This window comes from Vulpes vulpes, chromosome X, assembly GCF_048418805.1.
Source record: "Vulpes vulpes isolate BD-2025 chromosome X, VulVul3, whole genome shotgun sequence".
In the NCBI taxonomy this organism is placed as follows: Eukaryota; Metazoa; Chordata; class Mammalia; order Carnivora; family Canidae; genus Vulpes; species Vulpes vulpes.
The window spans coordinates 79,696,081-79,709,362 of record NC_132796.1 but is presented as its reverse complement, the minus strand read 5'-3'; the positions used below and the strand labels follow the sequence as shown (position 1 = coordinate 79,709,362).

The 13,282-nt window shown below is 40.6% G+C and overlaps 1 protein-coding gene across 4 annotated transcripts in view; it reads left to right on the top strand.

Annotated features, from left to right (window-relative positions):
- ACSL4 (acyl-CoA synthetase long chain family member 4) overlaps positions 1-13,282 on the top strand; it is a 77,234-nt gene that overhangs the window by 29,844 nt on the left and 34,108 nt on the right. The window contains exons 1-5 of one of the 4 annotated variants that reach the window (XM_026014827.2): positions 3,992-4,103; positions 7,912-8,442; positions 8,691-8,868; positions 10,043-10,152; positions 10,273-10,411. In XM_026014827.2, coding sequence (XP_025870612.1) covers positions 8,092-8,442; positions 8,691-8,868; positions 10,043-10,152; positions 10,273-10,411 — 778 coding nt within the window. In that variant the 5' untranslated portion in view covers positions 3,992-4,103; positions 7,912-8,091. Of the gene's footprint in view, positions 1-3,991; positions 4,104-7,911; positions 8,443-8,690; positions 8,869-10,042; positions 10,153-10,272; positions 10,412-13,282 lie in introns of those variants that run through there. The other 3 variants (XM_026014830.2, XM_026014826.2, XM_026014831.2) reach the window with 3 other exon arrangements.

Sequence of the window (13,282 nt, the reverse complement as noted above, 5' to 3'; positions counted from 1 at the left end):
GCAGAAAAAGGTATAGTTGCAAAATTCTCCCTGTTACACGAAGTTATACTTGGGGAAGTATTAATGCTGGTCACAGATTTTTTTTTTAGACCTATACTCCTGATTGGTAGCCTGCAATTTGTGTTACTTTGTTATTTATAGGTAACATGACAGGATAGAGATACAGTCTCTCGGACAAAATACGTTTATTATAACTAATTTAATTTGAAAGTTAAGTTCTGTAACCCAATTAGTTTTGATTAGCTTATATTAAAACCATAACTGTGTTCCCATAGAGAAAACATACTTAGGAAACAGGAGGCTTTGCAGACAAAATTAAAGTTTACACCATGGCACAATGTGCCCTCCCATTGAGCAGCGGCAGTTAATCCTCAGCAGTAGCCTAGGATGTTGAATTTGGCATTGTGCTATCTACTCTCCTTTTACGGCACTGAACCCTTTTTTATTTCTCTCCAAATACATGCCTCCCAGAACTTAGTTTTTTCTCCCTTCCTCCTGATGTCTATTAAAGTTGGATCATAATATGCTTTGTCAGTAGGTGCCATTTCTAGCATGGTCTGTCCCCAAAATCTATACACCCGTTTCCCAACATTTGAAAGCTTCAGATGTAAAAATCAAGTGTGTTGTGAGGACTTAAAATGAGGAACAGGTACCTAATTATACACAGTGTATGTGAAGTGTGTAGGCAGCAGCATTGGCTCCTAGATCTCCTCATTTCAACACATATAGATAGGATCCCAATTATAAGATCCTATGACCTAGAAAAAACATTATCTGATGCATGCTGGGGGATGTTCTTAAGGCATTATGGGAGGGGACTCTAGCTACAGTGTGAAAGAGCATCTTCAACATGGCAGCTGAGGTGCTTTCTTTGCTGGGAAAAGCTGGGAAGAGACTGGCAGGATGGCGACTTCAGGGGTTAATACCTCTCCAGGTGATGAAGTAGACAGGCTTGGTTAAGCTTGTTAGAGACGCACCCAAAGATCAGCTGTAGTTGTGAGACGCTTCTAGTCAAAATAGCTATGAGCTCGTTACAGGTGCAGTGTGCGGAGAGAGGGCATTGTATGTGTTCACCCAAGGTTTTTGCTTTTTTTTGCTTTTTTAAGTTTTCAAATGTATTTAGTATAATTACTGTGGTTTGGGTTTAAAGTTTGTACAAACTGTACCATATTGATTAGATTGGTTTGTCAGTTTGAATCAGAGACTTACAAAGGGCAGGTGAAAATATATTTCACATTATTCAGTCTTGCAAACTAACCACAAAAATCCTGCTAGCTATTCCTAATGCCTTTTATTTTCTTAAAATAATGACATTTTTAAAGTCTTAATATGAAAATGTGAAGTATGTTATATTATAAATATATCTCCTACAAAGTTTGATTTCACTAAACAAATGCAACCATTCTGTTACGGTCATATTTGAGCTTCCTCCTGTATATTTTAAAATCATTTGGAATTTTTTAATAGTGTGTGAGAGAAAGTAAGATTTTAAAAAAAGCACTCCACCCCTTTCCAAAAATCTTAGTGATGCAACATCTATGTAGAAATATAATCTTTTAAAGTGCCACAGGTATGTTATCTCTTTCATCTCTTGGAACTTTTATAATTGTTTTCTGATTTGATGTTGAATAGATACAGCTAACCCCTTTCAGAAGGCAAATTGTCTCTTTATTTGGTATATAAATCACCCTTAAACGATGTGTGACTTGAAAATGCAATTTCTTGAAGTATCACGCAGTTAATCATTGATTTTCAAATTGATTCCTTTTACATTTTCATAAGGTTGTTTGTTAGGGACAGATGACATCAATCTGTCCTTATGTGTTTCAACTTGGCAAGTGCATGGATCCTTGCTTGATATAGTCTGTTTTCTCAGACGTTGGGGAGAAAAAGTCTTGGACTTCAGTTTATCAGTTCTTTTTCATTGACAAATTGATGTTGCTGTGTGCTTCTGGGGGAGATGATTCCTTCTTTTAAATTCAGACTAGTCAATATGTAGTGTTTGTTTACTTTGTGTACTAGAGCTTAAATGTATCACTAATGCTTTTTGTGTTTAACCTAACTGTCTCAGAGCATTTGAAGTAACTGGAATGAAATACTTCACATTGAACTTGACCTCAAGACAGAAAGTAAAAGAAAATTTTATCTGATTTCCCATTAAGATTGCTAGGACTTACTAGATACCTAAAGGGTTTTTTTCCCACCTATAAAAATGCCTTAGGACACAGGAAGGATCAGTGCTCGAAATTCCTGCCAGGATTTCTTCATACATGGAGTTTGTCACTGTCACCTATTTACTTATTTATTCACCTATTTAGATGATACCAGTATGACCAGGGTCACAGACAACAGAGCAGAAAGCATAGCTTTAAAATCTATTTAAATCTATTACAGTCTGTTTAAAGTCTATTAGCCTTGGATCAAAATTCTGACTTCACTGTGTCACCTTGGGGGAATTGCCTCTCTGAGACTGGTTATATATCATCAGTGAAATGAGGGTACTACTTCAAAGGGGTTTCCTGAAGGATTCAATGAGATAATGTGTCTAGAGGACTGAGCATGGTGCCTAGCTCAGAGTAAATGCTCAATGGGTGGTTATTTTTTTTTCAATGGGTGGTTATTAATCTGATCTCCGTACAGAAGGGTAAACTGCAACAGGAACCGAGAACTGTTTTATGACCAAAGATGATGGCCTGCCCCTTCCTGGCAGCCCTACAAATAAATTCCTTCCTTGATTTCAAGGAAGCACAATGTAGAGTTCATGTCCTCCTAATGGGTAGGGCAGCAGGTATCACTCTTCATTCAAAGGACAACATACTTTTACAAGAGGCATGGGTGAAAAAGCATGTAGTACCAACTACATAGCCTTTGTGCTTTTAGAAGAGCAGTCTTGTACTTCTGGGCAACAGGTAGTTTTTCCAGTTTTATATTTTCTGTTAAGCAACTAAAAACAGGTTCAAACTTATTTTAGGGATTTTAAGACCGTACCCTGTTCCAGAATGTTGACACGGACAAGTGACTTTTTTTTTTTTTTAAAGAAGCCACCTTAGTTGGTGGCTTCCAGGCTGTTGTACTTGCATACATTTTTACTTTATTGTTCAGAGCAATGCTTTATCCGTTCTTATTTCAGCCACCAGGTTTACTGCACTGCAAATGGGTGGAGGGACTGTTGTGATTGCTGAGTGTTCTGCAGCAAACTGTAAACTCTGCCTCATGGAGCTTATGTTCCAATGGGGCCATCGATAACAAATATGAAAAGGAAAGCAGGTGTTGTATTGGCGATAAGTGCTCAGGAGCAAAACAGAGCAAGAAAGGGCCTGGAGGTGTTGGGGGTGCCATTTTAGGATTGCTGGAGAAGGTGATATTTGAATAAAGACAAAAAAGGAGGTGGAGGAATAGGCTCTGCCTGTGTCTTGGAAGAACATTCCAGGCGGAGAGGAAAACATGTACAAAGGCCCTGAGGCAGGATCCTGCCTGGTGTCTTCCAGAAACAGTAAAGAACAGGTTGAACTAAAGCAGAATGAACCAGGGCAAAGCCTGGGAGATGAAATCAGAAATTTCAGAGAGAGTGGAAAGATCCCGTAGTCTCATAGGGCAGAGTGAGGACTAACTTCTGAGTGGGGCGTACAGGGATCCTTTGAAAGGTTTTGAGCAGACAACTAATATAATCTACCTTACCCTTTCACTGGAGCAGTCTGGCTGCCAAGTTTTGAATTGGTTATAAAAGTGAAAGCAGGGAAATCAGACTGGTAATTGCATCTATTTAGGTAAGAGATGGTAGCGGCTTATACCAGGATAGTAGCAGTGGAGGTGGTGAGAAGCAGTTGAATTTGGCCTGTGTTTTGTAAGTAGAGCTGGTAGGATTTGTTGCTATGAAGTTGGGTGTGGAATGTGTGAGAAAATGGATGCAAAGGAGGGGATCTCTAAGGTTTTTGGTCAGAGCAGCTGGAATTACAGAGCCAAACAAAACTGGGTGGGATAGGTGTGTGGCAGGACAATCAGTGGCTCAGCTTTGACCATTCTAAGTCTGAGGTACTTGACTGAGGGATCTGTTGAGGAAGAAGTTGGATCTACAAATCTGGTGTTTGAGGAAGACTTCCAGGGTAAGGGGGAGAAATCTGGGAGACCTCACCATGTACATGCCATCTAAAGCCATGGAACTAAATGAGATCACCATGTAAGTGAGTGAGAGAAAGCCAAGAGGGGGTTCAATGACTGAGGGCTGTTGCATTTAGGGGTCAGGGAGTTAAGGAATAAGCAGCAGAGAAGACTGAGAAGGAACAGCTCGAGAAGTCAGAAGAAAACAGGAAGAAGTGCAGGCTCCTGGAAGCCAAGTGAAGAAGTTTCAGTCAGGAACAGAGCGTCAGCTGGGTCAAAGGCTGATGATGAATCAAGGGAGATCAGGGAACCTTAACTGACCTTGGGACATGAAGACATGGAGGTCACCTTGATCAGAGCAATTTGTGGAGGGGAGTGTAAAAGCCTGACTAGTAGGTTCAAGGGGAAATAGTGGGAGAGAACTGAGAGAGGAAGAACACAGGTGATTCTCAAGGAGTCCCCAAGAGAAGAAGAAATGGGGCTGTGGCCAGAGAACATACAAGAGAGGGAGCGGTTTTTAAGGTGAGAGAAATAATAGCCTATTATGCTAATGGGCATGATTCAGTGGAGCAGGGAAAGTTAATAGAGTGTGAGAGGGAAGAGTCCATGGAGGAGCATCACCAAGTGGGGAGGAGTGGACATGACAGGGCCGTGGAGCACCAGTGGAGGGGTTAGCCCTAGCCGGGAGAGGCACTGGTCCGTGTGCGTAGTCTTGGGAGAGAAAAGAGCACGTGTGTGTGTGTGTGTGTGTGTGTGTGTGTGTGTGTGTCTGTATCTGTATCTCTATATTAGGATTAAGTGGAAGATGTTTCCTGACCTCCAAGGCTTAAGGCAAATATGTGTAAAAGAGTAAGTGTATATACCATGAATGGCTAAAAAAAATGCATAATACAGTTAATCCAATTAGGTTATAAGCCCTTTGAAAACTGTCTTCTTTATATATCTTCAGCCCCAAGTCTGACAATTTCTCAATTGCCCAAGTCTGACAATTTCTCAATTGGAGGCAAGACTTTTTTTTGATCTTCTGGTGTTGTCTTTGAAAATTTATATATTGAAATAAACATTATTTTGTCTTGAATTATTTTCCTTTTGGTACTCCTTTCTATCACCAGTAGGGAATTATTTTTTAGAATTATACACATAAGTAGGTTATCATCTGTGACTACCCTTTACGATTGTAAGAGCATTACAGAATAAATGGTCTGAGAAAGGTGTGGAGTTTGATAGGGTTGAGAACTACTGGTCTCTGCCATATACTTAGGTGCTTAGATGTTTGGTAATATAATCAAGGATCAAAATGAGTGGTAGACATTTCAAGTGATGTAGCAAGTTAGAAAAAGGAAGGATTATTGTGAATTTGGGTTGTCATGAAATGGGTGACGGAGAGAGGTTAGAGGGGACCTGGCACACTGAGGACTTGGACACCATGATAGACAATTGACATACCTTATCTTGAAGAAATGAATGACCAAAGTTGTCAGACTGAGGAAACAATTTCTACCTAGGGTAAATCACAAAATTTAAAGTTGGAAGGACCCCGGGAAATCATCTAAGCCAGCAGTTCTTACTTCAGGGTTGGTATCACACTCTGCGGTTTGTGGAGGGATTTTCAGGACCCCCCCCCCAATTATATATACCATTTTGCATAGCTTGGGTATATAGGTCTCATTGGATTCTTTTTTTTTTTAAGATTTATTTTTTTTAATTTTTTTTAAAGAATATGAGGTTTATTTTTTAGAAGATTTTATTTATTTATTCATGAGAGAGAGAGAGAGAGAGAGAGAGAGAGAGAGATGCAGAGACACAGGCAAAGGGAGAAGCAGGCTCCATGCTATGCAAGGAGCCTGATGTGGGACTCGATCCCCGGTCTCCAGGATCACACCTTGGGCTGCAGGCGGCGCTAAACCACTGCGCCACCGGGGCTGCCCCAAGATTTATTTATTTATTAACGAGAGACACAGAGAGGCAGAGTTATAGGCAGAGGGAGAAACAGGCTCCTCGCAGGGAGCCTGACGCGGGACTCGATCCTGAATTCTGGGATCATGACCTGAACTGAAGGCAGGCACCCAACCAATGAGCCACCCAGGCATCCCCTCATTGGATTCTAAAAGGGTCCATCACCTCTGTAGCAAAGGGCTACTGATCTAGTCTGATATTAAGCTCCATTAGATTGTTTGGCTCAAGCTTACACAGCAAGTTAGTGACAGAGATGGAGATCGAAACCCAGGTCTTTCCACTAGTAGTTTCTTGCTCATTTTACCCTCACCGAGTTTAAGGACATGCACAAAACCTGAGGCAGGATTAAGCTACCACTTTATGGTAATTGGTGTAAAAACAAACAACTGCCCTGGGTTCAATAGTCTATTCCTACAAGAGTTGCGGAAGGATGGGCTTCAATTTGTCTCTTCAAAGTGAACTATTATTTTAATTTTTATAGTTGAAATACGCTGCCATTCACCAAAATACCTTTCTCAGTTGAAGGAAGGCCCAGCCCCCTGTGAATTATTATTACCCCTAAGGCCATTGCAGTCCAGTTGGCACTATTTCTCTGACCTGCAATAGCCCCTGGTTTTGTGCCCAATCAAATCAAAATTACTTTGATCTGTCCGATCCTGTACTACCATAGGCTCTTTAGCCAATGTGCATGCACTTTGTGCCCCATTCAGGCTAGTGAGTGCCTCCTTATTGGCACTCTCCAGCCCCTCAAGCCCTTTCACTCCTACCTCTGTGTCTCTCCATGTGGCTTCCCTGCCTGGAATGCTCTCCATTCTTTCCCTCCTTCTCTGGGGCCAGTTTAAGTCTCCTCTCCACAGAGCCTGCTTGCTCTCCCTCTGAATGCCTGTTGTATTTATTGCATGTACCACACACCATAGCACTTCACTCTTTCTGCAAGGCTCTTCCTGGAAATGCTTCAGCGGTGGTTGCTCTGAGAGTGGGGTTCCTGGCAGTCCAGGGTGGGGCCCTGGACACCCCCAGGCCCCAATTCAGCCAGAGCTGAATTGCTTTTGTCACCTAGGTGGGAAGTCTGCATGAATTTTTATTTGAAGAAGTGGTTTAGCTGCCCCCCCTCAGCCCCTGCCCCACCAAAAACAGTTTGAAAAACACTGGATCTGACTTGTGTGCTGATTGCCTCATAAAGTGCTGACTGGTCATGAGCAAGGGCTGGGGATGACACTAGTTTGGACCCATGCTCCTGCTGTTCCCAGGCACTGGGTGCAATTCTGAGCACAAAACGAACACTTAGGAAATGACTTGGCCATTATACTGCTTAACAGTTGGGGGTGGATAGGAGCTAGTGAACAGCATTACCTCAGAAATTGACCTTAACGAGAGCTCAGAATAGCATTTCTGGGTTGATCATTGGGAAATAAGCCTAAATCGGGGAAAGGGGAGGTATTTCTCCCATTTCAGGTACAAAACCTAACCCTACTTAAATCTACTCAGTTTATCTACATATTTAAGAGAAACCTCATTATCGGCATTCCCAAGGTTCAACCAAACTTTACTGTCCCTGCCATATGTTTGTATAAGCATGAAAGTAGTGTCATTCAAGTGACTTGCAGAGAGATGTTCAGAGTAGAGTATCCCTAAAAACCCAGACAAAATTAAATTCAGAAGTTTATGGCAATGTTTAAAAATGGAAAGTGCCAGTCTTTCAGACCAGTTATTTCAACTTTCTGTATCAGATCAATGATATAAACTACTGAAGACCTGAGTATTTAAATCAATGTTGCTATCAACTTGTTAATGCTCTTGTTTTGTTTTGTCTTTTTTTTTCCTGCTCTCTGCCTGGTTCATTGTCTTCACCTACAGGTGTACTTTATTGTCGGCTTCCAAAGATTACTAACTTTTATCTGTATCATTAAAATTGAACTGCCTTGGCTATACTGCTACTCTTACTGCTGCTTCCGTTATTGCCTTCTTCAGCAAAATAAGGCTTTCTGCAGCCAAAGAATAACAAGAAATAAACACCACTGTAGAAGCCTTGCCACTATGAAACTTAGGCTAAACGTGCTCACCATTATTTTGCTGCCTGTCCACTTGTTAATAACAATATACAGTGCCCTTATATTTATTCCATGGTATTTTCTTACCAATGCCAAGAAGAAAAACGCTATGGCAAAGAGAATAAAAGCTAAGCCCACTTCAGACAAACCTGGAAGTCCATATCGCTCTGTCACGCACTTCGACTCACTAGCTGTCATAGACATCCCCGGAGCTGACACTCTGGATAAGTTATTTGATCATGCCGTGTCCAAGTTTGGGAAGAAGGACAGCCTCGGGACCAGAGAAATCCTAAGTGAAGAAAATGAAATGCAGCCAAATGGAAAGGTTTTTAAGAAGGTACGGCATCTTTGTGCTTTATAATTTTTCTTTGAAGGGGAAGGTATGCTTCCCTGTAGCATACATCAAACGCATTTTTAAATATGCTGCTATTCCATGTAAATATGCTGTGTAACCAATTCACAGAAGGTGCTCACAGCTTCTGTATATTTACTTAAAGGCAGTTTTAGAGTTCTATACTTTGAATAGCCTTTTAATTGCTTGTTTGAATAAATATACTCATATTAGAGCATGTCTCCATTTAACAGTTAATTCTTGGGAGTTATAAATGGATGAGCTATCTTGAAGTGAACTGCAGAGTGAATAATTTTGGTAGTGGACTCACTGCACTGGGACTGAAACCAAAGAACACTATTGCCATTTTCTGTGAGACCAGGGCCGAATGGATGATTGCAGCTCAGACCTGCTTTAAGTACAACTTCCCTCGTAAGTGCCTTACATTTTTGGAAGGGGAGGAAAGAGGTTTTTAGTAACATGTGAAATTGTCCTGCGATCCTATTGTTTTCATGGTAGGTGGTCTTTAGCAATTTTTCTACATACGTTCTATACATAAAACAGTACATGCTGTGGTGAAAAGCTCTCTGATGATTCCTGTTAAAGAAAGTTAATTTCTTAAAGCCAGTATGGGAATTGGCAGCTTAATGGACACAATTTAGAATTTTACTTTTCAATTGGAAGTGAATTATACCTGAAAGATTTGGGATTTGGGGGTATGATTTAGGAAGTGACACACAAAATAATGATTAAAACAAACAAAAATCATTGCTTAGGATTATTCTAGTTCACTGCTTCACTTCGAGGCCTCCTCTTTGACTTATTCCATTTTACATGTGAAATGAGCACATAACAGCTTGAACTGACATTAGATATGATTGCCAAATTTTTATCATCCCTATACTTACTTTTACAGTTTTCTGGGTTTGCAAAGTCATTTATCCAACTCCAAAGTGGAAATTACTATCTCCCACAGGACAAGGGTAGAGCTGAATTTCCAATCTGATCTAAGTTTAGCAGATGTCCCTTGATTCTAACTGATCTTGGTTTCAGCTTAGGTTTCCTTTGTCTGGTAGCTCCAAAATATAGGCCCACCCACTTACAGCTTGAAGGTCACCAATCAACTTGGACACTGGGCCCACTAAAAAAACTCCCTAAAAGGAATGATAACATGATTCTGACTTAAGATCCTCAGTCTGAAGATTCTCAAGGACTTACCCATTCTTTGGTGCTATGACCAAGGAAAGCGCTTGTTACAGGGTAGTTCTAGGTGGGCTTGGTCTGACCTAAGTTAAGAGTTCAGCCAGAAACTTATGGGCCTTGAGAATCTTGATTGACTAATTTTTGAACAGTTGTAGCACTTCCAGTATTGCTGCATTTCTTCAGGGTTAGGGTGTTAGAATCCTGAGAATTTATTTGTAAGGAGAAATTGGGGCTACCAGGAAGTTTCAGGCAATGTTTAAAGGTAATAGTGGAGACTATGAAATCTAATGACATTATAAAATGTCTTTGCATCCATGAGTGTACCCATCACAAAAGGCTGACTTAAATAATGTACCTCATAAATGATTATCAATTAACATGTGTTTTATTTTTTGTTATGTAGTTGTGACTTTATATGCCACACTTGGCAAAGAAGCTGTAGTTCATGGGTTAAATGAATCTGAGGCTACCTACCTGATTACTAGTGTTGAACTTCTAGAAAGTAAACTTAAGGTAAATAAAATTTTTTCTTTGAATTCATGGTAGTGTTCTCTGACAGGACATGAAAATGCCCAATAATTGAGTTTATTACAGGCCTGAATTTAATAGCTGAATCTTTTTTCTGCTCAACAGACAGCATTATTAGATATCAATTGTGTTAAACACATCATTTATGTGGACAATAAGACTATCAATAAAGCAGAATACCCTGAAGGATTTGAGATTCACAGCATGCAATCAGTAGAAGAGTTGGGATCCAAGCCAGAAAACTGTAAGTAAAGCAGTGAAACCAAAATGTATTAGTCTACTTGAGGTTTATCTCAGTAGATTAGGAAAAGAAGTAATCGAAGTGGAAACTAAACTTCTTTGATTTAAAAAATTTTTTCTTAAATGTTTATCAAGGCCATATATGATTAAAGTTTTCTCTTCTTTTCTCCTCAAAGGTAAACAGTCTTTTAAAATTTACTAAATAGGAGTACCTAGGTGGCTTAGTTGGTTAAGTAAGCATCTGCCTTTGGGTCAGGCCATGATCCCAGAGTCCTGGGATCGAGCCCTGCATTGGCTCCCCCCAGCCCATGCTTGCTCTTTTTCTGTCAAATAAATAAAATCTTAATAAAATAAAGTTTACTAGATAGTTAATGTATTCAGTGGTTCAGACTTTATGGCAGTTGCTGCCAAACTTCTTTTTTTCCAAGTAACCCACTAACTTTCCAACTCGGGCCTCACGTAAAGAAAAGATCTCAGGCCTTCCACCCAATAGCCTTTCTTCTTTTGAAGTGCTTAATGCTAGTGATTTTTTAATGATGTATCAGAGGACACAAAGCTGTTTGCCAAGCTCATGCTCAGATTTATGCCACCACTGAGATGGTATTTGATACTTCATTTGAAACAAGTAGATGTGCCTTGTGGCAAAATGTCAATTGGTCATCAGGACAGAGGGTTGAGGAAATTAAAGACTCCGTTTATTTATTTTTTAAAAGATTTTATTTGTTTGAGATAGAGTGAGAGAGAGAGCACAAGCAGAGGGAGAGAGAGAAGGAGAATCAGATTTCTCACTGAGCAGGGAGTCCAACATGGGGCTTGATCCCAGGACCACAGGATCATGACCTGAGCCAAAGGCAGACACTTAACCAACTGAGCCACCCAGGCACCCCTAAAAACTTCATTTAAATAGTTTCTTTCCTTATGTTTAATGTGAAGATCACGATAGTCTACTAGCTGAGAAAAAGATTCATTTTGATAGGAAAAAATGTTGGTTGACCCCTCTTTACCTTCTGAGTATATGACCACTAGGGACCGAACATGTTTGCAATAACAGAGAGAGACTCTAGCTTTTTACCCAGTGTGGAGAATAGCACAGAGGCTGAGGCTCTACCCTACTTTGCAAGCAAACGAGTGAGCCAGCCACAGCTTCTTGGAGGTCCAACACTCCTGAGTCAGAGATGAAGGACAGTTTTTTAATTCACAGCAAAAGCAGTAGCCAGACTGTCAGCATTTGTGTTGCTTCCCCACATTCCAGTTTTCATACAGCAGTGTGAAGAGGGTGGGATGATACCCATACCCGCAGTCAGTCGTGTTACAGGAGAACAACCATGAGATCAGGGAGCCCAAATATTTTATAGAGGGCAGTATGACTGCCCTTTGCCCTAGAGAGAGAGATTATTTTTATTGTACTGGGCAGGAAGCACATCTACTCTTTGGCTCTGCAGGGAGACACGGTCTCCATTTTCCAAAGCTGTTTATTGTGCACATATCCTTGAAAAGATAGTCTGGCACCCAGTCACTGTCTCTGTTCACAAGATATGCAGAAACTCAAGAGACCATAGAGAATTGTCTCTCAACACCAGACTGACCCTGCAAGATTGAAGTCAACTGGGAGGTCCTTATTGATACAGATCTGTTGCCAGTTCTGTTGATTCACCAAAGGATTTTGGTATGAAATGTAAGGGGTATTGGTCCTTCTTTTTTTTTATGATAGTCACAGAGAGAGAGAGAGAGAGAGAGAGAGGCAGAGACACAGGCAGAGGGAGAAGCAGGCTCCATGCACTGGGAGCCCGCCGTGGGATTCAATCTCGGGTCTCCAGGATCGCGCCCTGGGCCAAAGGGAGGCGCTAAACCGCTGCGCCACCCAGGGATCCCGGGTATTGGTCCTTATAATTTTATGTAAGAAATAACCTGATAGACCACATATCCCACCTAGTTCTGTTTCTCTCTTTAGTAATGAGACACATGTATTTTTTGGTGATACTTCACCTTAGTAGGTTATTATGATAACAGGAAATGAAGTGTCACATGTCTTGAGAGTGAGAAGCCTATCTACTGCTATGGCTTCCATTAGTCATCAGAGAAAGGCGGCGGTTCTTATTTGCTTGATTTTTATAAACTGACAGAGATATTTTTTTTAAGTTTTATTTATTTAAATCACCTCTATACCCAACATGGGGCTCAAACTCATGAGCTCAAGAGTCATGTGCTCTTCCTACTGAGCCAGCCAGGCGCTCCGACAGTAGGTATCTTTAAGGATATTAGCATTACCCAATTTAAGTATAACTTTATCTTTCGTTATTGTGGTGGTAAATTACACTTTAAATTTTTAAAGTTAACTGGTACATAAAAATGTAATTCATTTTTGTTAACGGATTTTTAAAAAATAGAGTTTATTTTGTAGAGTGGTTATAGGTTCATGGCAAAAGTGGGGAGAAGATACAGAGGTTTCCCATACATTCCCTGCCTCTACAATGAATAGGTTCCTCCGTTTTACCAGCATCTCTCATCAGAGTGGTACATTTGTTACGATTGATGGATCTACTCTGACACATCATTATCATCCAAAGCCCATAGGTTACATTGGAGTTTACTCTTGGTACTGTACTTGCTGTGGATTTGGACAAATGTATAATCTTTGGTATCACCATTTTAGCACCACCACTACAGGATCACCATTATAGTACCATAAAGAATATAAGCTGATTTTTATTTTATTTTTTTAAAGATTTAATTTATTTATTCATGAGAGACACACACAGAAAGAAAGAGAAAGAGACAGACAGAGACAGAGACACAGGCAGAGAGAGAAGCAGGCTCCATGCAGTAGCCCGACATGGGACTCTATCCCAGGTCTCCAGGATCATGCCCTGGGCCA